Source organism: Etheostoma spectabile, chromosome 8, assembly GCF_008692095.1.
Source record: "Etheostoma spectabile isolate EspeVRDwgs_2016 chromosome 8, UIUC_Espe_1.0, whole genome shotgun sequence".
NCBI lineage: Eukaryota > Metazoa > Chordata > Actinopteri > Perciformes > Percidae > Etheostoma > Etheostoma spectabile.
In genome coordinates this window covers 9,937,443-9,961,291 of record NC_045740.1, presented here as the reverse complement: position 1 = coordinate 9,961,291, position 23,849 = coordinate 9,937,443, and the positions used below count along the sequence as shown (strand labels likewise).

General features: G+C 40.6%; 2 protein-coding genes across 6 annotated transcripts; one reads left to right on the top strand and one right to left on the bottom strand.

Annotated features, from left to right (window-relative positions):
- The first annotated feature begins 207 nt into the window (after nt 1-207).
- On the top strand, nt 208-23,704 carry ddx11 (DEAD/H (Asp-Glu-Ala-Asp/His) box helicase 11). Of its 5 annotated transcripts, none has more exons than XM_032523669.1 (28): nt 208-266; nt 14,491-14,634; nt 14,715-14,930; nt 15,039-15,125; nt 15,252-15,388; nt 15,828-15,885; nt 16,694-16,801; nt 17,031-17,118; nt 17,935-18,137; nt 18,303-18,377; nt 18,962-19,039; nt 19,128-19,174; nt 19,273-19,352; nt 19,455-19,496; nt 19,577-19,644; nt 19,736-19,774; nt 19,876-20,014; nt 20,586-20,717; nt 20,798-20,910; nt 20,993-21,065; nt 21,788-21,891; nt 21,986-22,135; nt 22,258-22,326; nt 22,438-22,538; nt 22,815-22,899; nt 23,003-23,078; nt 23,210-23,364; nt 23,456-23,704. In XM_032523669.1, the coding sequence occupies exons 2-28, from the start codon at nt 14,506-14,508 to the stop codon at nt 23,486-23,488; spliced, it is 2,685 nt and encodes an 894-aa protein (XP_032379560.1). In that variant the 5' UTR covers nt 208-266; nt 14,491-14,505; the 3' UTR covers nt 23,489-23,704. The 5 variants fall into 5 exon arrangements, with proteins under 5 accessions (XP_032379560.1, XP_032379556.1, XP_032379557.1 ...); XM_032523665.1 differs by lacking the exon at nt 208-266 and adding an exon at nt 13,865-13,973; XM_032523666.1 differs by lacking the exon at nt 208-266 and adding an exon at nt 13,890-13,973 and having other exon boundaries at nt 14,484-14,634.
- fkbp4 (FKBP prolyl isomerase 4) lies at nt 5,221-13,610 on the bottom strand. Its single transcript, XM_032523674.1, has 11 exons — nt 13,115-13,610; nt 12,183-12,327; nt 11,961-12,103; nt 11,349-11,469; nt 10,947-11,103; nt 10,526-10,616; nt 10,320-10,403; nt 10,037-10,222; nt 9,084-9,227; nt 6,469-6,564; nt 5,221-6,354 (listed from the first exon to the last, which is right to left on the bottom strand). Exons 1-11 carry the CDS (start codon nt 13,205-13,207, stop codon nt 6,256-6,258), a joined length of 1,359 nt encoding a protein of 452 aa, XP_032379565.1. The 5' UTR covers nt 13,208-13,610; the 3' UTR covers nt 5,221-6,255.
- Nucleotides 23,705-23,849: the final 145 nt, after the last annotated feature.

The window sequence follows — 23,849 nt, the reverse complement described above, 5'->3', positions numbered from 1 at the left end:
AAAGAAATCATTGATGCGTGCACGCGCGTAAAGTCATGATGCAAAATCATTAGTTCACTGTATATTACCAATAATGTGTCTAATTTTATAAATTGTTTAGTTCCCTGTTCAACACCTTAACATGCGTGTCACTGGTGGTTTATTTTGAAATATCATACCGGAAACACTTTTCGTTTGTCAATACATTGACACCACTCGCTTTGAGAGGGGAGTGAACATGGGCACTGCCATCACCCATCGTGTCTCGTAGGATTTACCTGTGCCAGGTAGTAGTCAGATTTACAAATAATTCCTTTAGTGATTTTTCCTTTAAAATTTTTACCAACACGTTCTATAGCCTACCAACAGTAAGAAGCATTACATTCGTTAAAGTTGTATGTAGTTGACAAAAGGTGGATAAAATGACAATAAGATTCAATGACAATCAATACAATTTAAAATAAAACGTGATATTTAAATAAAATATAACACCATAACGTCATATTTATGGAAATGAGGGCTGTGCGTGAAAGGAAGAGGCAAGATTATTCCACAGTATTGTACACGTCACAAGAGTTAGATTGGGATGTGAGATAATGGAGTGAGCTAAATATTAATGCATATAGGGCGATGGAGGAATTGGGAGCTTTGAATGACATGCGCCGACATGCATGAAAAAGAAGATTGTGTGTGGCTTAATAACAGCAGTCATGTGGGTAAGGTAAGTTGTAGCCTAAACAGCAGGTAAGCAGTTATGTGATGTGGAAAATATAGTATATGAGCCTGATGATAAAAACTGAAGTCTGGTGGTACTTCAATTCAATTCAATTTTATTTATAGTCTCAAACTATAACAAGAGTTATCTCAAGACACAGGTCTAGACAACCCAATAATTTACAAAGACCCAATAATTCTAGTAATTTCCCCAAGAGCAAGCAGTTAGTGTGACAGTGGTGAGGAAAACTCCCTTTTAGGAACAAACCTCGGACAGACCTGTGGTGTGATGAACAATGGCTATAATAGTAACAATAAAGATTTATTAACAGGGACAATGCACGCTAATATTACATATAAAATGTAAAATGTGCCAGAATTACCCAAAAGGCTATTTGACAACTGCTGTCCCTGGACAGGTCGTACAATGTCACACCTAAAATGATAAAAGGATTATAATAGTACATATAGGTTTAACCCAAGACAAGTAAAAATAACTATAATTGTAAAAAAGAAACACCCCATAGCTAGGACAACAAACAAGTTTAACCTTTCTAAACAAAAAAATGTGCTTGGCGACCACATAGGCATAGCAGAAGTGGCACAAACAGGCAGGACAGGAAAGACATGATAGAAGGGCACTGCTGGGCGATACAGGACATAGCGTTGCACAGCAGAGCATAGCAGCACGTAGCAGCACGTAGCAGTACGTAGCAGGGCACAGCAGAGCATAGCAGCACGTAGCAGTATGTAGCAGGGCACAGCAGAGCATAGCACCACGTAGCAGTACGTAGCAGGGCACAGCAGAGCATAGCAGCACGTAGCAGGACGTAGCAGGGCACAGCAGAGCATAGCAGCACGTAGCAGTACGTAGCAGGGCACAGCAGAGCATAGCAGCACGTAGCAGGACGTAGCAGGGCACAGCAGAGCATAGCAGCACGTAGCAGGACGTAGCAGGGCACAGCAGAGCATAGCAGCACGTAGCAGGACGTAGCAGGGCACAGCAGAGCATAGCAGCACGTAGCAGGACGTAGCAGGGCACAGCAGAGCATAGCAGCACGTAGCAGGACGTAGCAGGGCACAGCAGAGCATAGCAGCACGTAGCAGGACGTAGCAGGGCACAGCAGAGCATAGCAGCACGTAGCAGGACACAGCAGGGAGTAGCGGGGTGTAACCGGGTGCGGAGCAGGGTGCGGAGCATCGGGATAGCTGCAACCATGATTTAGGTGCCACCCTAATCCAAGGAAACACGCTGGGCGAAAAAATACATAAGGATTGCGGGGAATAAGCTAAGTTAGTAACAAGCATTTCTAGGACAAGGATGCACACAAATGGAAAGAGAAAGGAGAGAGAAGCTTAGTTTGTCAAAGGAAGGAAGTCCCCCGGCAGTCTAAAACTGTAACAGAATAATTAAGAGAGAAAGGTTAAGATATCCCAGAAATGCTAGTTACTAACCTAGCTCTGGGGAGTCATTCCCTGGAGTCCTTATGTTCTTTTTCACCCAGCATGTTTCCTTGGATCAGGGAGGCTCCAAAATCATGGTAGCAGCTGTCGCCCTGGTCCCGCTCCACGTTCTGCGATGCCATGTTACATCCTGCCACGATCTGCGGTGCCCAGCTACGTCCTGCTGTGCCTTGTAATGCCGCACAGTGCCCTGCTATGCCATGAACTACTACAAAGAACTGCTACAAACTATTATTTTTTGTGACCGTTATTGCCACTCTTCATTTTAACCCCAACCGGTCGTCAGACACCGCCTACCAAGAGCCTGGGTCTGTCCGAGGTTCTCCTCCTAAAAGGGTTTTTCCTTGCCACTGTCACACTGTTGCTTGCTCTGGAGGAAACTACTAGAACTGTTGGGTCCTTGTAAATTCTGGAGTATGGTCTAGACCTTCTCTATCTGTAAAGTGTCTTGAGATAACTCTTGTTATGAATTGATACTATAAATAAAATTGAATTGAAATTGAATTAAGGAGAGGAGCCTGGTCAGGCTAGAACTCTCCCCTTCTGGATTGGGCTGTACTGGTCTGCCTCCCTTTGTACTCAACACAAAACGGCAGTGAATAAAAGTCTTGAATCCAAAGTCCTTACAAGTTACATTCTCCAAATGTAAGCGTTCTCGAAGAGGAGAGTTTTTAAGTTTACTCTTAAATGTGGCAACGGTGTCTGCCTCCCAAACCCCGACCGGGAGCTGGTTCCACAGGAGAGGAGCCTGAAGGGGCGACTGTGGCTCAGTGGTAGAGCGGTTGCCTGCCAATTAGAAAGTTGGTGGTTTGATCCCTGGCCCTGCAGTCCCATGTCAAAGTGTCCTTGGGCAAGACACTGAACGAGTTGCTGCGCATCGGAGTGTGAAAGTGTGTGTTTATCTGATGAGCAGGTGGCACCTTGTACGGCAGCCTCTGCCACAGTGTATGAATGTGTGTGAATGGTGAATGTTTCCTGTATGATGTAAAAGCGCTTTGAGTAGTCGTTTTAGAAAAGCGCTATATAAATACAGCACATTTACATGATAGCTCTGGCTCCCGTTCTACTTCTAGAAACTCTAGGATCGACAAGTAACTCTGAATTCTAGGGGAATAGTGCTCCAGTGGGACAATAAGGTATTATGAGCTCTTCAACTTATGATGGTGCTTGATCATTTAGAGCTTTGTAAGTCAGAAGAAGGATTTTAAATTCAACCCTGTATTTTACAGAAAGCCAGAGCAGAGAAGCTAATCCAGGAGAAATATGATCTCTTTACTTAGTTCTTGTCAGAACACGTGCCACAGCATTCTGGATCAGCCCTGCTACTGTATCTTCTGCCAGATGGTAACAGGGAGACTAGTCTGCATGCTTGGTTGCTGTGGTGGTCCTTGGTGATGCTGTGTGTCTTTTGCAGGCACGGCAGGTTGAAAAGGTCCTTAATGGCCAGGAGACGGTTGCCAGTAATGAGCTGGGCTGCTTTAATCACTCTCTGTTGTGAGTTGTTGTGGGCAGAACAGTTTCTGTACCAGACTGTGATGCAGTCCATCAGCAAGCTCTATGTGGTGCACCTGCTGGTGTTCATGCCAAAGTTCCTCGGTTTTCTCTGGAAATAGAGCCACTGGCGAGCTTTCTTGGTCACTGCGTGTAAAATGTTGTCATAATTAGCCTAAGAAAAGAAACAAAAATGTGTTTAGTGAAGTCAAAATCACCTTTGATCACCAAAATCTAATCAATTCATCTGGAGTCTATGCAAACTTCCCACCAGAGGTTCCTGAGATGTTGCGTTCACAAGACTGTGGTGAGCAGACAGACAGATGGACAACCTGAAAACATATCATCCATGTGATTAAATAATTAGGCAAATAAATAATTACAGAACAGATGGCTCACAAATAAGCTCTAAAGGGATATAATGGTAATTTGTTGGCAGTTGTTTAAACCTGTTGGGTACCTCGGTGGAAATCCCTTGTTTTTTTCCATAATCACACTGAAACATCTCTAATAAAAATCCCATTTTGGATTCACCTTTTAAGGATTGTGTGTCCACTTTCTTGTGGTGTATTTGTCTACGGTCACAAAAGCAAACAAAGAACAAAGACGGCTCTTGCTGCTCTGGGGCGGAACAAAACATACCCTCAGGGGAGTCCTCCCTTTGTAGTCGTCTATATCACAAAGCAAAGTATAGAAGCAGCAAAAGTAAGCATTTCCAATAAGCAAACATCTAGCCTACAATCATATTGTAAATAAAAAATGAATAGCTCCTTCACTTTGTTTTATCATTTACCTGTGGAGAACAAGAGGTGCTGGGCAGTAATCACACCGGAGATTACATCCGTAAACCGACACCGGTGTCCCTGTGAGAGAGCTGGAGGATAAGAGATCAGATGCGGTCTGTCCTTGGAAAAGAAGACTGTGACATCCTGACTGCCGCAGGTACACACTGGGTCCAAAACTTATTAATTCACATGTGAAAACACATTTCACACAAGGGTCATTTTTAAAAGGCACAAAAGCCTCTAAAATATAATACCTTACATTATGAGGACATTTACTTTGTCCAATTTACTGTTCATGAAAAAGATTTCACCTTAGCAGTCTTGCTTGAAACATAACTTTATTATCAAAATTGTTAGTAAATACATTTCTTTTGATCGACTATTCAATTAATCATTAACCAATTGTTCAATCATTCAACCTACCCAAAATGTCTAAAATAACTATTGCAAGTTTGCTCTCATTTCAAAACTAAGTATGTAAGGTTATCAGGCTGAGCTTATACACCAAATTCATTATATTATTATTTACTTTAACCAGCAATCAAAACAAGTGCACGACAATGTGCATAACAATGTGAATAAGTACCAGATCATGGAGTAAAAGTGTAGCTGAATTATTTGCCATCAGGTGGTTACTTATATTTGACAAGTTCCCACATTTCATCATATAAGCAAAGAAACATTTTTGTCCTAAACACATTTGATTTATGAGCAGGCGACAGGACAGGGGTAAAAAATAACTGCATGGTAACTGGAAACCTTGAGGAACAGAAGAGTCACACACCACCATGTTGTAGCTATGTTTATTATATCCCTCTGTAAGGGCAGACTAAGCAGTGGCCCTTCCAAAAGACAAAGACAAACTCAACACACGGCCTGGTTTTAAATTAGCCCCCTAGTTAAGTTTCTGCCCCTCTACAGGTGCTGTTGACTGACAATGTAGAAGGCTCACATTCTGGCGTACCGTCTGATACGCCATATACGCACATGTTCATACATGTACTTTTTACAGTAAATTAAGACTAAAATTGAATTGTAACTTGACTGTCTCCAGGATAACCTCATTAATGTCCTTTATAGCTGCTTAAATGCACATATTCCAGTTAAGTAATTGGTTGTATTCATCATTTTGAGAATACAGAAGTCACAAGCACAACACTGAAAAGAAAAGAAGAAAACGTACAAAGTCAATATTTTCAAAATAAAAGGTGAACAGTCCTGTACCCTGTGGGCAAGTGGGGAGCTCCATCTGATTGAGAGAGAAACTCCAAGTTTGACAGCTATTCCAGGCTAAGGTCTTATTACGTCACCTATCCAGTGCTGCTACATACGTACTTTGGGACACAGTCACTCTAACGTTCAGACACATATCTATGCACACAGCTATCACAAATCCAGAAATTGATCAGTAGGCCCGTGAGAGGAGTGTAAGATGGATAGCATGAAACGTGAGGAGGTTTAAAGGACAGAGGGTAGTGCAAGGTGAATGGTCTAGCCCTTGACGGGTGAAATTCTACACTAAACACTTGGATTCACTTTTTCCCTACCCAAAACGCTGTGAAAAACACATGCACAGTTCAAAGCTGGGGGTTGAAAGGGTTCAGGGGTGGGGTTGGTGCTGTCAGCTGGAGAAGTCCCACCCGCTCGGGAAGCTGCCACAGCAAAAAGCCCAGACACAAAGAAAGCCAGCAAAGACGCTCCCAAAGTCAGTGCTCTCATTCTCTCTCTCTCTCTCTCTCTCACTCACAAACACACACACACACACATGGCTGAAGTTACAAGAGTCTGAAGTTCAGATAAACCGTAATAGTCACATCTTGATCTATGCTTTTGCGTCGCACGCAACTTCCTTTTCTTCATTCTCAACATCCATCTCATTGATGTTCTCCTTGCTCTCACTCTTCACCTTCTTGGCTTCTTTCTGTTGATGAGGAGAGAAAAAGAACAAATTTACTTTTCAGTTAGTCCCTTTGACAATCTAAAAGCATGCATCTCCTCCCCTCGTGTGGTGGTTTTAGAAAACACAATCCTTCACCTTTGAATCCCTCTCTGCAAATTTCTGGAACATGTTGGCGTAGATGCGTTTGTCCTTCTCATGCTGCTCCTTAATACATTTCTGACAAAGACCCACCTGACAGAACATAATGAAGGAGTGGTCAGACAACAATAACACAGATACAGTCACAAGATATGTCTTAAGATTATTATTATTATTTTTTTTTTAAAGATGATCTTTTGGGGCTTTAAAGTCCCTTTATTTTTTTAGTGACAGTGGATAGACATGAAAAGGGGAAGAGGGATGGGGGGATGACACGCAGCAAAGGAACGCAGATCGGATTCAAACCCGGGCCGCTGCAGGACTCAGCCAACATGGAGCGAACGCTCTTACTGGGTGAGCTAGAGGCCGCACCATGTCTTAACACATATATCATAGAGCTGGGTGATATGACCTAACATTTAATCACGGTATTACAAAGTAAAAAGGGAAATTCCACTCAAAACATTATTCTACCTCTTTTCACTTGTAAACACTTACCATGTAAAGGAACATATCTTATAGAAAGAAAATAATATTTGAAAATAAATTATGAATGAAAATTAGGTTGTAGGCCTACATGTGTACTGGGAGAAGTAGCTTGTCCCATGATATAAGTTAATTAGTAAATGCAATGTGTTTTATTCTCAGAGTTATCAGAAGTTGTTTTAAGTTGTGAGTGAACTGTATTGCTGAGTAACCTGGATCTGAGCAATAAAGAATATTTGGATTTTTTTAAGTTTACAGTTTTATTATTTAAAATTGTTTTTCCCCATCTTGAACAAAGGCGCCATGTCTTTTGTGATCTGACACAAATGTACCAGCCAAACTGGGAATTCCATTACACTTGAAGAATATACATCTTTGAAGAAACCCAAAGCTGACATAACCTTTTACATCTTAACCCACATGAGGAAAATAACACTTTCCTTCTAGATGTTTTGTCTTGTAACTGTAGGTTATCCCACTGCAGAAGAATGTCAATCCTTGAGCAAGCAGGAGCCTGTCTGTTCACAATTATATAAATATTCAAAAATCAATAAAGGATAACTAGGAATAGTTTCACATTAGCCTTTATTACTGTCTGAAATATTCCCACCCACTTAGTATTTGCGACCCAGCAAATGAATGCAGCAGCAACAGTTGATTTGCCAAATAAGCTATGCCCGATATAGTAATGCCTCTAAAGCTGTTTTCACATATGAAATTCAGACAATGTCAGGAAAATCAGGTGTGGACATTGCAGAGTTTCCCCTTTCACACATGAAGCACACACCAGGAGATTCTCTGTGTCAAATTCTCTCTTACCGGAAATACTCTGTTTGGTTCAGACAATGGGCAGCGCCTGGGTAGATCGCGCAGGAGACAACTAGGTCAAAGCCTGTTCGTAATTTGGTCATAAAGAGTCTCTTGCCGTTCCTAAAATCTGATGATTTCAGAGTCAGCTATTACCAAAAGAAGTTCCCTGAAACTTCAACATTTCGTCAGTTGTTTGCAGTCTTTGTGTAAGTTACCCTTCTCTCTGATATTGTTTTCCTCCAGTTTAGCAAGCTGCATTATAAAAACATCATCAACGCGCCTACTCGCTTGTTGTGAGTACTCCGCACAATGACTGGCTACATTTACACATCGAGTAAGTCTCGGTACCACAGCTCCGGAGAACCCGCTGGAAAAGCCACGCAGGCACAGAGGCCACCCAGCTCACCGTCCGACACCTGAGCACTGGCTAGCAGAATGGCCAGTAGAGAAGACCTCAATCGGTGTTCAATTAGTTCAAGCTGATGTTTACAAACTTCAACTGGCTATGCAGTCCTGCAGGGTCAGCAGGAGACTGGTAAAATGATTTCCCTGTCCGGATGAGCTACTCGGTAGTCATGAAATGGTCTTGTTAGATTGACCTCATCTTTTCCACCTTTTCCTTGATGTTTACATCCAAAAACGTGACCGGCCAGCTGACTAGCTAGTAGTGATGCAAATTTAGAGTTTTTTCTTACCGAAAGCCAACCCTCATTAACTGTTAACCGTCAAGCAGGGAACAGAGTCCCAGTTCACCCATCTGGGAGGCTTTGGCATGAGCAAACATTTGCATCAACAAGTGTAACTAGCAGTTAAAAAGTAGACTGCCTTTTTCTAGCTTTCTAGCTAGCACAGGCTATTAGAGTTGGCAAAAGACTGGCAAGTGGATTTTTGTAAAATAGACAATTTAGCATAAATTTTGCATAGCTGCCGGAGACGTGACTGGGGAGGTCTGCGTCTTCTAGAACGATATGGGCTTGATCTGAGATTATTCAATCTAAGATCATACATCAGTCTTTGTACTAGGGAGCTGGCAAGCCATTTGATGTCCGATCCAACTGATTGCGTTCTCACATACAGCTCCGACAGGTGATGTCTAGATAATCTTTTAACAGGTTTGAAGTGCATGTGTGAAAGGGGCTTAAGACGGCAACATGTGCCTGTTTCATTGTTGATGATAGCACAATACATATAGCTAGATCTCACAGCAAAATTAGTCTTGACCGTATAAAAAGGACATTAATTTTGTTATTAACCTTTTTAGGATTTGTAACGAACTTGTTATGAAAGTAGTTAAAATGATCCTTAAAGACACGTACCTGGGTCTTGGCAGCCTTGTTGGCAGGATACAGTTGAACAACCTGCTGGAAGTCATCTCTTGCTCTGTCATATTCCTTCATACCAAACAGTGCCTCTCCTCTTCTGAACAAAGCCTTCTCATTAGATGCATCCAACTCCAGAGCCTATAATTAAGAACAGAGTATAGTCATAGGTTTACAGTATGGCACGCACACTCAGCAGAGGTGGGAAATGTTTTGGTTTTTGAAAATTGTTCTCCCAAGTCTTGGCAATCACGGAAAACAAAAAATGAACAATGTTACTAACTAAAATAAAAAAATATTTAGATTTCCCCCTCCACCCCAGATATTCTTTTATCCAAAAAGTTAGTTGGGCCATCTCCAATACACCTCCTTCAATCCACTATCCAAATGCGCAAATAAGAATCTACACATTATTTATTACATTTAGGCTGTTATTTCATTAGTTATCATTCTTTTTTGTTTAGCAAATGCAGTAGCAAAGTAACAGTCAGGAAAGCAGCAGCATCTGCAACGTTGCACATGCTAGCTGCTGTAAAACACCAAAGAAAAAGAAGATTGTCAGAGACAGCCTTCTGATTTGTGGACACGCTCACCCCACAACATTCTGGGAGTCAACACGACCGGGGCTAAAAGTAAAACGATACTTTTTCATACAAAAAGATGAATAAATCACCGTTCAGTGGTGGATTTGGAGATTGGAGACCAAAAGTGTTCATTCTGAAAGCTACTTTGATGCTTCAAATATTCAAGTTTACAATGCAACATCTTTGTCTTCATCTCTTCTTCAACGTACTGCAGTGAGAGAGAGAGAGAGCGAGCTGTACCCATCACGCTGTCTGTTACCGTGGGGTAACAGTTAATGGGTAAGGCTAATAAGTATGAATTGAAGGATAGACAGACAGAGACTCCTTCCATTTTGGTTAGATATGTAAAAAACAGATACTAAATACCTTGTCACAATTTTCTAGGGCTTGGCTTGGCTCCTGTAGCTTAATGAAGCACATGGCCAAGTTCAGATGAGCCGCTAGCCGCAATGCTTTTGCGTTCTTCTCGTCCTCCTCTGTCAAACCAGATTCATGTTCCAGCCATGACACAATCCTTTTGTACTGCACTGAAGCCTGCTTGTATTTTCCCTCCTGAAGCATATGAAATCAGTACATTAGAAAATATGAAAAAGTATGTCTTAAAAAGTCTCTTTATAGCTATGTGCTTTATCAATACCCCACTGCTCACCTTGAAATACTGTGTTCCCTTCTCTTTGACAAGGCTGCTCTGTTCCAGCTTCTCTACCGTGTTCATCTCCCATGATTCCTTAGCCTAAAGAAAACCAAACACACAATCACTTCTTAAAAGGGGAAAACGTTGCTGTACACAACTTACATGTTATTGGCCAAATAAAGCCAAGTTGTGTTTGCAACTCAGCAGCAAGATTTGTTTACCTTCTCAAAGGCTGTCAGCTTGATTTTGTACTGCAGTGTGGCTCCGGCAGGAATGTTATACTTTGCATTGCCTGCATTCCCAAAGCCATATCTACAAATCAAAGACACATAACATTAATAATCTCAAGTGTAAAATAAATGCTGCAATATTGGTTGCAGTTACAACAGCATTGGATTGTGATATTGTATTTTTGAGGAAATTGGATGATTGTGTAGCAGAAGCTCTTTCATTTTTTGTCATATCACAGCGTAGAACTTTTGTAGCTTGTAGGCCAAATTTCAGTCAATGAGTCTAAACACGTAATTTGTCTGAACAAAACAGTTTGAGAGATGATCTGATGATGATCTGATAAAAGAAAAAACAGAAAAAACTATCACAACACAAAACTTCAAGTATAGGTCTCAGTAGATGTGATCATACTTAGGCTTAATATTGAAGAGTGCCTCCTCTCCCTGCTCCATAGCCATTATAGCTTTCTCCACTCCAACTGGCAAGCCAAGACCCTCTCCATCTCCAATCTCAAACTTCAATTCTCTCTCGTCAAATACACGTCCCTCACAGATACCCTCCATAGTTACTGAAAGGGGTTGAAAAATGCTGGGGTTAGCTTGTGTTACAAATCAGACCAAATCAGACTAATTTAGCCACAAAGGTGCTATAATGCATTAGATAGACAGTTGAGGGAAAGTGACAGCCGAGGACAAGTGATGCAATTTCAAATCTAGTTTATATTGAAATCATTATTATAAATGTAGCAACATCTTATAAGCAGGTACATTTCTTCAATTTTAGCAAAGAAAAAGCCATGTCTGGATGTGTTACCGTCAACAGTAGCTCCTTCATTAGGCTTGGAATATCCCTGCCCTTTAGTGATAATGCGACGGATGATTCCTCCATCTTCTTCATCAGTTATGTCCTCACCTCGAAATTCAAACAGTTCCACCTACAAGTGCGCAGACGTGTAAATTAAAATCTTAACACCCATAAAGGGTCATAGTTTACAGTATTTTAACCATACATACACCAGGAAATACAGTTTAAAGTAGGGCCAGGCGATATGGGGAAATTCAAATATCACAATATTTTTGACCAAATACCTCAATATCAATACCGCAAGGATATTTTAGTGCTGACTATTGGTACTTTCACAAAATATTTACACAATGAGATATTTGATAAGTAATCATAAGTAATGTGGATCTAATGACTAAGTGGGTAAAGGCAAATAATAGAACAGTTACAACAGTCTGGTAAGTTCAGATGAATGACATCACTTTACTGTAATGCAGCCTTTAAAACCAGGAAAAGACACCAGTTACACCATATCTGATATCCAAAATCTTAGACGATATCTAGTCTCATATCACGATATTAATATAATATCAATATATGGCCCAGCTCTAGTTTAAATTACCAGTTATCACTGATGCTTACCTCAAAAACAAGAGTGGCATTGGGGGGTATCTTGGGTGGACTGCCTGCAGATCCATAAGCATACTCCGGCTTACAGATGAGCTGGCACAACTCCCCCACTTTCATTGTGGCTACGCCAATGTCCCATGCCTTTATTACTTGACCTAAACACAAAGAAGACTGATTACCAACGCTGGAACAATGACAGATGAATGCTTATGGTCTGCAAGATATGAAACCAACCTTTGCCCAACTCGAAGGAAAACTTCTCTCCTCTATCCCTACTTGAGTCAAAATGAGAACCATCAAGAAGTGTGCCCACATAATGTACAAACACTTTGTCACCGGTCATAGGCAACTCTGTGCCTGTGCCTTCCCTTTTCACCAGCTGGAAGAAAAGACAGTATGAGGAAAATTTATCAGAAAACAGTCAGAGATTTAAAAAAAAGTAATTTTGACAAAAGAAAAGCAAAGCCAGCTCCATACATTTCTGCAGTCTGGTGCTTTGCATCATAAGCGGTAATTAAAGCTGTCAAATATTTCTGAATTAAGGTGAGTGTTTGAGTGACAGAGAGTGAATGTGTGTGTGTGTGTGTGTGGTGTGTGTGTGTGTGTCCATCCATGACTCCAGAGCCTTCTATAAATGTGTGTGATTGTTTGAGAGAGAGAGAGAGAGAGAGAGAGAGAGAGAGTGTGGTGTGTGTGCGCGTGTGTGTAAGTCTGTCCATTGCTCCAGAGCCTTCTAGAAATGTGTGTGTTTGTGTGACAGAGAGAGAGAGAGAGAGAGAGAGAGAGAGAGAGAGAGAGAGAGAGAGAGAGAAAAAGAGTATGTGTGTGTGTGTGTGTGTGTGAGAGAGAGTGAGTGAGTCCATTGCTCCAGAGCCTTCTAGAAATGTGGACGGTTGAAATGGCTAATTACCCATGTTTTTGACACTCTGGCAAGAAGTTAACGTTAGCTATGAAACCAATGGTAGGAACAAGATAAATAGCGTTACGGAGTTGTCTACAGCTTACATTCACTGTTTTTAATAACGGTGAACGCGACAGGCTATTGACAACAGCTAACGTTAGCCTATCCGAATGCGTAGCTAGATAAACAACAATCCGCCAGCTAGCTAACCACTCAGCTAGCTGGATTAATATAGCTACAATGCCAAAACATAACTTAACGTTACCTTTAAAACACCCCCGTCTTTCTTTGGTGTAATGTCCTCTCCCTCCATTGGGATGGTGTGTTGTCCTTCACCTGTCTGCTCCTCTGCAGTCATTGTAATGTAGCAGATATCAGCTCCTACTTTTCTGAACTGCACCACAATTCCAACTAACACTGGCTAATAGTAGTGGTGGCTAAGCTAACTAAATACTTCTCAAGTCACGCAAAGTGCAGCAATAAACTGATTAACGTCAAGGCTAGCAGGATAACTAACGTTGGTTTAAGCTTTCGTTAGCCTTACTTAACGTAAATGCTACCGTCAATAAAATACACGTTAACTTCACAGCTTACAACTAGCTGCGCTGAGACTGTGCTACCGTTGTGCACCGGACACGCTTTTATACGAGCAAAATATAAGATTTCGGTTGGGTTACTTCAAGTCCACGTTGTCTTGCAGTCTGGCATCTGACAAGCGCTTAAAGAAGGGCAGAGAATTTTCCAGACATCGAGGACGAACTAGGGGATGAACCCGCGTTGATGGCGTTGGTTATACTAAATACGCATCTCCCGGAAAGGCGGTGCACTTACAAAGAGCAGAGCATCAAATGCATTATTTCCAACATAGTGTGCCGTCGCATAAATAATTAAAAGTGTACTTTGTTCAAATATTCTGTAATAACATTATAATCCAGTTCAAGACAAAACCACGCATTATTTGCACATAGCCCCGTCAACGCAACCACACCATTATATCAAAACATGCACTCCTTGTTTTATCTTGCTCGCTATTGGTCAGATTTGGTCCCCACTGCTGTCTGTTGGCGCGGTTGTTGAATAGCCAAGAGTTAAACGTAAAACTCCCTTTATAAGGAGATCTAGAGGTAAGAAGCTGTCATATAGCTATCGTCTCTTTAAAGATTTAAAGACAGCAACTAATAAGGTGATAGGTTATAGTTAGCTAGCTATAGCTATACATTCGAGACAGCTAACGTTAGCGATACAGTTTTCGTTTTAAGACATACATTGACAACCTTTAATGTTAGCTAGCTTCTTGACAGAACATGTAGTTGACGAACTGGAAAGCTCTTAAGTGAAATGATGAGTTACTCGTGGTAAATTGAGGTAACGTTGAGGCCAACTGAATCAGAAATTCGTCAGGACTTTTGGGTAAGATGGATTGATCATTCTGCACGAAAGCAGAATCCAATCAGAAAGCAGAATTTGGCGCCTGTCTGCGTTCTTAGTGATAGACACAACATCACTATCAGGAGTTAAGGCTTGTAGCTAAAGTTAATACAGTCCAGTCTAAACACTGTGTGGGCTGCTCAGCAGATGCTCACGATAAACATGTCTGAACTGAAATGTTATTTTTGAGTTAACCCTTGTGTCAGCTTCCAGGAGAGGTTCACGACCATGGAGAAGGGCAGAGCCCAGTTTCCATTTCCCTACCAACCCTATGACATCCAGGAGCAGTTTATGAAAGCCTTGTACAGGGCACTTGACCAGGGCAAAGTTGGAATTTTTGAAAGTCCTACTGGAACGGTGTGTATGTATGGATAAGAGAAAGTACAGCAGAAGCTATTAGATTTTATTGCTAATTTTGTGTATGTGCTTTAATCCAGGGTAAATCTCTGAGTCTGATTTGTGGAGCGCTGAGCTGGCTCACAGACTATGAAGAGAAGAGGAAACAGGAGGCAGCTGCTCTGCTGCATGATGGAGAAGCAATTATTTCCACTTCTACTGCTCAGTCCTCCACCAGCAGCTCCTCAGCAGAGCCTGACTGGATCACTGATTTTGTTCAAAAAAAGGCAGAACGTGATTTGGTGTCAAAGTTAAAGGTAAGGAGGTCAATGTATTTCAGATGTGACCTTGGTGTGGATCTCTGGGAATTTTGGCTTCACACTTGCTCTGCCTTTGAATAATATTGGATGTTTTTTGTGTGTCAGGAGGAGGAATCAAAAAGAAAGAAGAGGGAAGAACGATTAGAAATGATCAGGAACAACGTTCAACTAAAGTATGCAATGAAAAGAAAAGTAAGTAATCTTACACAGTGGCACTTTCAAGAAGCCATGTATCAGAAATGTACGAAAAAATGTACAAACCCTGTAAGTCAAGTCTACAACTCAGTATATGAAAGTAATTGTGTATGTCTCCTGTAGAGCTGTGAAGATGAAGAGGCATCCAAATTACTCCAGCTCAGTAAAGAGGAACAAACGGAGACACAAGGAGATCAAGAGGATGAGGAGCTTATCATCACAGAATATGAGAGCGATGACGAGTCAAAGACCAGGAGCAGGTGAGGGCGGCCATTGATTGGTTACCAATCGTATCAAATGATACATCACTGTAGAGCTGGGAGATATGGAGAATATCAAATATCACAATATCTTTGACCAAATACATTTCTACCAATATCACGGTTTGACTGTTGGTGCTTTCACAACATATTTACACAATGAGATATTTGATAAATAATCATCAATAGCGTGGCTATAATGACTATGTAGGTAAAGGCAAATAATAGAACACATAGAACAGTCTGGTAAGTTTAGAAAATCACATCACTTTACTCAAATATTATCTTTAAAACCAGAAAAAGACAACGCTGTGTCATTTTGCGATATTACGATATCCAAAATTTCAGATGATATCTAACCTCATATATCGATATATTGCCAATCCTTACATCACAGTGGCAGACAATGACAGAAGGGTGCATTTGCTCTCATGCTCAGATTTTGTGGTGCTGAAGATGACTCAGACGACGACCTGGTTGAAGAACATATTACCAAGGTGTGTACTGAGAGTAGGGCTGGGTACCGAATTCAATACTTTTTAAGGCAACGGCCGAATTGCCTCGGATGTTTTGAGAATTGCATCGTCATTCAGTACACAATTTCAATACTTAAGAAGTAAGTCTCATTAGCGTCAGTGAGCCAATAAGCACACAGCATGCTTCTACCAAGATCTAATGATGTTTGTGATTGGCTGTCTAACATTAAATGTCGTAGAGACACACAGGGGAAACTCTACATTACACACACAGGCTTGCATAGTATGTTTCTGGAGAATAAATACAAAGATTTGTGCTGTAATGTGTAATGTAATTTATTTTTGTTTTATACATTTTGTAACAAACAAAGTGTTTTTTAGGAACCGGTATCAAATATTTTTGAATGATACCCAGCCCTAACTAAGAGAGACATTTCACATTGTAACTGTAAGGACGAGTGTCCCACCGATATAAAACATAATAATGGGCACCCAGATGGCTAAGTTGGTAGATCGGGCTCCCATAAATAGAGGGTCTTTTATTTTATATATATATATACAGTATATATATGTATATATATATATATATAGGGCCGCAGGTCCGAGTTGAACCCGGGCTTTATTTATATATGAACCCGGGTTCAACTCGGACCTGCGGCCCTATGCTGCATGTCATTCCCCTCTTTCTCTCCCCTTTTGTGTCTTCTGCTGTCCTGTCAAAATAAAGGCTGAAAATGTCCAAAAAGTAAATAAATAAATATAATAATAATAATAATGAGTGTCACACATTACCCTGAAGTGAGGTTTTATACATATACTATGTTCTCAGATTTACTACTGCAGTCGCACTCACTCCCAGCTAGCCCAATTTGTCCATGAGGTTCAAAAGAGTCCCTTCAGCAAGGACATCAGTCTGGTCACCCTTGGCTCACGGCAGGTATGTGACACACACACACACACACACACACACACGTAATTACAAGGCTCAAGATTTTAATTAAAATGCTAATATAAAGGGTGTTCAAAAACAGTACATTACAACTAAATTTAGATCCACCCTACACAAGACTAGGCGTTAAACAGGAAGTGTTACTTGTATTCAGTCAGTAAAATCATGATTATTAAACATGACATCTGACAGTATAACATAAAACTGTGCTTTTCAGAATCTTTGTATCAACGAGGAGGTGCGTCGGTTGGGCAGCATCCAGCGCATTAACGACCGCTGCATTGAGATGCAGAAAAACAAACATGGTGAGAGCCCCTCACACTCTAGCTCCAGAACTACTGATCTTACAGAAGATTTCACAGATAACTTCAAGCTTGTAAGAGATTTGCAATTTTCAAAATTCCATTTAACCTTGTTATTTGAATTAGGAAAGCTTCATCAATTAAAAACCTATTTTCAGGAGTGTCTTGATCAAAGATAGGCAGAATAACATTAAGGCTCTGATACACCAACCTGACAACCGACCAATTCAATCTGTATTGTCGCCCAAAAAATTAAAACCGGAAGTGACGGAATATCCCCCTAGGTTTGCGGTTTTAATTTTTAGGGCCTAGATCTAGTAAACATAGAGCACGCTGTTTTAAGTCCATGTTTTCATCAGAGAGTGTTAATAGTAGTCAAGAAGGATCGTTGTTGTCATTACTTGCTGAACGGAAGAAAACACAATGGCTAGTAATAAGAAGATACTGGCGTCGTCAGCTCCAGATTCGCTAGTCAAGTGCTAGCACTCCACCAATCAGATTGGTCAATGAGTCTGACTGCCCACTGGCCGATTCAACAAGTCAAAGCAACCACAATGGATGCCGATTGCACAGAACACACCAAACAAACTCGAGTCACCGACCTCGCCATACTGTCCGACGGCCGATAATTGTGTTGGTGTGTCAGAGCCCTAGGACAGACCACACAAAACATGCCACAAATCAGAATTAAACAGAAATGCCATTATAGAATTATGAATCACATTTCTATAAGATAACTGTAAAAGATAGCTGTCTAAAAGCATAAAAATAAATGGGACCAGTTTTGCTTACAACGCTGCCTTTTCTGCCATTTTGTAGAAAAGCCGCATCAGGAAGAGGGTGTAAAACGTAAGCGAGTCCAAGCAAAGACTGTGTGTCCCTATTATAAAGCTTCGGCACTGCAGCAGATGAGGGACGACATTCTTGGGACAGTCCATGATATAGAACAGATGCTGAAGCTGGGTAGAGAGACGCATTCATGTCCTTACTACGCCACACGGCTCGCTGTTCCCCCTGCACAGGTAACACCCTCTTTGTACTCAGTTCATCCATTCCTGTGTCTCATGGAAGAACATTTTTCCTAAATGTCTTTTTAAAGTATTTTTATTTAGTCATTAACTTTTTTATAAGCCAATTTTGAGTTTTTAGTGTCATCTGTATGACCTATGTTTATTGTGTCTGCATAGTTGGTGGTGTTGCCCTATCAGATGTTGCTTCATGCAGCTACAAGGAAGGCAGCAGGGATCCAGCTGAAGGGGCAGGTAGGATTAGATGCTATCATGCTATCTTTGGTTTTTCTGTTCAGTAATCACTGTCATGGAAATCAAAAAGAATAATAATATTTAATATTTGAAATGCGTAAAATACAACTAGCACTGCAGTTAAACTTTAGCACTGAAGCCCAAAAAAACCCAGGTGACTAGATGAAGCAAACAAATATGTTATCACTTTCGCAATGAAAACTACCATATAAGTTCACAATATAGTAATCAATAAATGATATAAATGAGACCATAAACAACATACAATATGTGCCTTCTACAGCCGTATTACTAAAAAAAACTATGTTTCATGAGTAGTTTAACCTCTTTAACCTTTGGCATGCAGCAATAATATTTCCCGGAAGCCGAAGCTGGGAATGTCACACCTGATTTGAATGCATTTACAAGTCGGATTTTCTTTGTTTTCATCATCCAGCCAGGTTAGCCATTGTTGGTGTAACTATGTAAATGATGATTGTGTGGTCAGTTTCAGCAACTTGAAGTGGAATTGATTTGTCATATTACTGAAATGTTTTTTGATTATATACAGTATGTATTCTATTTTTAATTTTTTTTTTTTACAGGTGGTGATCATAGATGAAGCTCACAATCTTAGTGACACACTTTCCTGTATACACAGTGCAGAGCTCAATGGAGCTCAGGTAAACAAATTCATACACAACTTGTTCAAAATGTGGATTTAAACTATGCATGTTCTCTGCAGTATACTGAATTGTGAATCTTCTACAGCTTTGCCGTGTCCACTCGCAGCTCACCCAGTATGCTGACCGCTATAAGTGAGTATATACGCAGGGTCACACAATGCACTCAATCAGAAATTCAGTATTGTCCTCCACCCTCTTCACTCTTGTTGTTTATGTTTTCACAACATCAGGAGCAGACTGAAGGCAAAAAACCTGATGTACATCAAACAGATTCTGTTTGTGATTGAGGGGCTTGTCCGGGTGCTGGGAGGTGAGTGTGTTTCGTTTTTGATTATTATTGCCAGTCTGCATGATGGGTAGGAAGGGAAATGGCTGGACAATTCCAATTATGATGTAAATGTTGTCCTTGCAGGAAAGGTGGGGCAGAATCCACAGAGCCAGACTACACAAACAGGTTAGTAAATACAGTGATACACACACATAAACACACACTAATACACATCTTAAAAAAAACAATTGTTTCTCTATCTTTAGGAACTGAAATGCTCTCCATCAACAACTTCCTCTTCAATGCTCAGATCGACAATATCAACTTGTTTAAGGTAGTTCAAAAAATGCTGTTTTAAAATTGCTTCTAAACGCCATATCCATCCTGCAAACTCTGATTTTTTTTTCAATTTCATTTCACGTTAGTTACAGAGATACTTTGAGAAGAGCCTGATCAGCAGAAAAGTAAGCGTTTAATATATATACGCATTGATTTATGCCTCGTATGAATATTGAGTGATCCACTGTAAAATCTAATAAATCGTACACATGAATTCACTCTGCAGCTTGGTGGCTTCGTGGAGAAGTACGCAGGATCAGGTGTGAGTCTGCACACTCCGAGCTGCTCCAACAAGGAAAACCGACGCACTGAGGGCTTAAATCGCTACCTTCAAACACTGCAGAGCAACCAGAGCACTTTGCCAGGTCAGAGGGCCAATTTATTTATGGCTACATATTAAAATAACTATTGCAAACATGTGACATTATGGTAGCAACATGACATATTATTGAAAGAAACGGGATCCTGTTCAGAAAAAAGACAAATTAACTTAATTTCAGAAGAATTTGGTTATCATGGAACTACAAGGTGGGATGTGTGGAAATACTCTTCCCCCTGAATAGACATTTTACTACTTTACACAGACTAAGCCCTTTTGCAGGCAGTACCCACAATATAACTACATATACTATAAACATCTCCCACATGTCCTTGTTTGTAAAGTGCACAGGCAAGAGAATAGATATCTTTATATATATTTGATAACTATAATATAGTTATCAAACTGGAAGATTAGCATGTTCAGAGAGTTTATGGTTAAGCTTGATCTAAGTTGCATGTGCAGATATGATGTTCTTTTAAAACCACACCCATGCCCCTCACATCCAGTCTTTTCTTACACTTTGGCATTTTGCAGTCAACACACACTGAACAATGTAGCATCCCTCTGGTTTTCTACCATGATTTATCTATTCCGTAATGCTCCCATGTGTGCAGTTTCTTCAGCAGACCAGCAGGGGTCAGAGACAGAGAAAGTGCTGTCTGCATCTCCCATGATGCAGGTGGAAGGTTTCTTCATGGCTCTCACCAACAGCAACACTGACGGCAGAGTGGTGGTGCACAGACAAGGTACAGTTTAAAAAAGAAAGAAAAAAGAACAGCACTGAAATAAAAGTGATTATAAAATACCACTTACTTTTAATGTCCAGGTACTTTGTCGGAGAGCAGTGTCAAGTTCCTGCTTTTGAATCCAGCGGTGCACTTTGCTCAGGTGCTGAAGCAGTGCAGAGCAGTCATCATCGCAGGAGGAACCATGCAGCCTGTAAGTTATATTAAATCCACTAAAAATAAACTAAGGCTTTGTTGTGGAAGAGTTGTATCATTCTGAAAGATGTGATATGTAGGTTTCAGACTTCAAACAAGAGCTACTGTTTTCTGCCGGAGTGGGAGAGGAGCGCATCACGGAGTTTTCCTGTGGTGAGTGGTGCTTTATGGAGTTTCTCTTTTTGTGCTTTTATAATGCACTCTCTCTTGATGTGTTTATCAATATTTCTGTGTGTGGGAATTTTTTTTAATTAATAATATACTGTATGTCTTGACAAAAAAATCCAACAACAGATTTTTAGTATGTGTGCTAATTTTCTGTTGGGTTATGCATGCAGATTGACTAGATATAAGAATAATGTTAGTAAACTTGCAACTGTTTCCAGTGATTGAGGTCACAGATTATTTCAGAACTGATAAAAATGATGCTATCTTGTGAACTAAACAATGTATTAATTGTCCATCCACTGTATACAAGCATTAAATCCGATACTAAGGATCAGTTAAACATTACATTTGCTGCCTGTCATCGCACAGGCTGCATTTTTACTTATTGAAATATGAAGATTGTTGTATCAAAAGCCACCTGAACAACACAGGCACACAAAATGAAATACTTGTACTATAAATATGTTCTCAGATTTACAAGATCTGTGAAATTTGAACACAACTCAAATGATTGGTCCTTGATGATCCAATGTTCACTATTAATATGCATAGACAAGAAAGTCTTAGTTGTGTTTCATACTGCATAATGTGCTGTCAGAACAATTTTTTATATGAAATAGTTTTTATTTGGTCATGTAAAATGATTTATGGTTTGGGTTGTTATATTTAAATCAATATAACTTGTTCCCCGGTAACGTTGTCCGTAGGACATGTTATTCCTCCCGAGAACATTCTTCCCCTCGTCTTGTGCAGCGGTCCATCCGGTCAGGAGCTAGATTTTACTTTCCAAAACAGAGACTCTCCACGCATGGTAAGAGACTCACACATGCTGTTTTGTTAAGTACTTGCTGTAATATCTTTGAACGTAGCTACAAGCACTCCTGCTACTGTGTGCCTGTTGACAGATGGACGAGACAGGGCGCATTCTCTCCAACATTTGTAACGTGGTCCCAGGCGGGGTTGTGTGCTTCTTTCCTTCGTATGAGTACCTGAGGCGGATTGTTTCTCACTGGGAGGCCAGCGGTGCGCTGACTCGACTGGCTAACAAAAAGAAGGTACATCACCACACTAAAAAGCTGTCTTTACCCCACCTTAACTCAAGGGTGGCACATTTCAAGGGAATCAGTCTTAGTTAATTTTCCCGACTGTCTATAAGCTATCGCAATTACTTTCTCAGATCTTCCACGAGCCAAAGAAAGCCAACCAGGTTGAGCAGGTGCTGAGCGAGTTCTCCCGCTGTATCCAGGTGAGACTTATTGCTCAAACATCAGCCCTCATCACCAACATTAATAATCCGTTGCCTCTTCGAATGAAACTCACACGTGTTACTATGTGCACGTCTCTTCCTTTTTGTTAGAGGTGTGCTGTGGATGCCGGCGGGTTCTCAGGCGCGTTGCTATTCTCTGTGGTCGGAGGAAAGATGAGTGAGGGCATCAATTTCTCTGATGACCTGGGCAGGTGTGTGTAATTTGTGAGCACATTGACAGCCAACAGTTACATATGTCTGGCGAACACTTTGTTTGTAAAGGCTTATTTGAAAACACATCGTGGTGCTATTTAACTCAGACAAAGTCAGGCGGTTTAAATATTTGTAAAACCCACAGACATATAGGGTGACCACTAGCATTGATTTATGAAAAACAAGAAAAAAGACAGAATGTGTAGATACAAGGTTTCTGCCTGACAGTAAAGATATGGTACTTAATTCTCTTTTCTGTGTGCATATGGTGGCAGGTGTGTGGTGATGGTGGGAATGCCATATCCCAACATCAAATCGCCAGAGCTGCAGGAAAAGATGTCCTATCTGGACAAACACCTGGTGAGACTCCTAACTGTCAACATAGGTTTCACTGAATCCACAAACCTGGCAAAACAAATAAAGTCACAGGAGTCTCAATTTTTTTTTCACATTTGTTTGTTAGATTCACAGTGGAGGGAAGAGCCCTGGCCAAGCACTAATAGAAAACCTCTGCATGAAGGCTGTCAATCAATCCATAGGTAATGATGCAATATTCTTGACTACAGATATGATTTAAAAAAACAAAAAAACATTAACAATTATTGATTACATAGCCAGTAAGATAATATGATCGTTGTTAATATATATATTTGACTAAATTTGCCCAAAGGAAGAGCTATCCGTCACCGTGGTGACTATTCCTCCATTGTTCTGTGTGACAGACGTTACTCTCGACCTGCTACGCTCTCTAAACTTCCCGTGTGGATCAAAGATCGCACCAGCACACACACCACTTTTGGCCCTGCTTTTGCTGCCTTACGGAAGGTGAGAAGCAAGTATTCACGTACCCACACTCAAACCATGGTATCATGACTAAATCATATTTATCTGTTGTCTGTATATTCTTCTTTCCTAGTTCTTCCTGGAGAAGAAGCAGAAACAGGTGTAGTGTCACTTGCAATGGGCTCAACGGACATTTCCAACAACAGAAGTTAGGAAGAACTTCTGGGAAACTCAGTGCAACAGCGGCCACTGTGAAAGTGTAATGGGTTCTAATTACTGAAAATTATTAGAATGCCTCTGTAATACGTTCCTTATCACAAGAATGCCACAGCCCTTTATATGCTGCTTTGTGTTTACATTTTGAAGCCATCAAACCTTTGACTGCTCCTGGCTGGAGTTCAACCAGGGAGATAGTTTTTTTTTTTTTTTCTGTATGTCGTTTTACATTTCAACTTTCATATCTTGTCTATTTCTTGTGTTCTGTTTTGGCTTGAAAATCTCTGGTTTAGAGACGTGAAGATGAATAA

What these genes read in the sequence shown, in the direction of transcription:
- ddx11 (XM_032523669.1), top strand. Translation starts at nt 14,506, where the DNA reads ATGGAGAAGGGCAGAGCCCAGTTTCCATTTCCCTACCAACCCTATGAC. An exon ending in TTGAAAGTCCTACTGGAACG is followed by an intron (nt 14,635 to 14,714) that starts GTGTGTATGTAT and finishes GCTTTAATCCAG; the next exon opens with GGTAAATCTCTGAGTCTGAT. An exon ending in AGTGGTGGTGCACAGACAAG is followed by an intron (nt 20,718 to 20,797) that starts GTACAGTTTAAA and finishes TTTAATGTCCAG; the next exon opens with GTACTTTGTCGGAGAGCAGT.
- fkbp4 (XM_032523674.1), bottom strand. Translation starts at nt 13,207, where the DNA reads ATGACTGCAGAGGAGCAGACAGGTGAAGGACAACACACCATCCCAATG. An exon ending in TTCCTTCGAGTTGGGCAAAG is followed by an intron (nt 12,104 to 12,182) that starts GTTGGTTTCATA and finishes CTTTGTGTTTAG; the next exon opens with GTCAAGTAATAAAGGCATGG. An exon ending in ATGCCACTCTTGTTTTTGAG is followed by an intron (nt 11,470 to 11,960) that starts GTAAGCATCAGT and finishes GCGCACTTGTAG; the next exon opens with GTGGAACTGTTTGAATTTCG.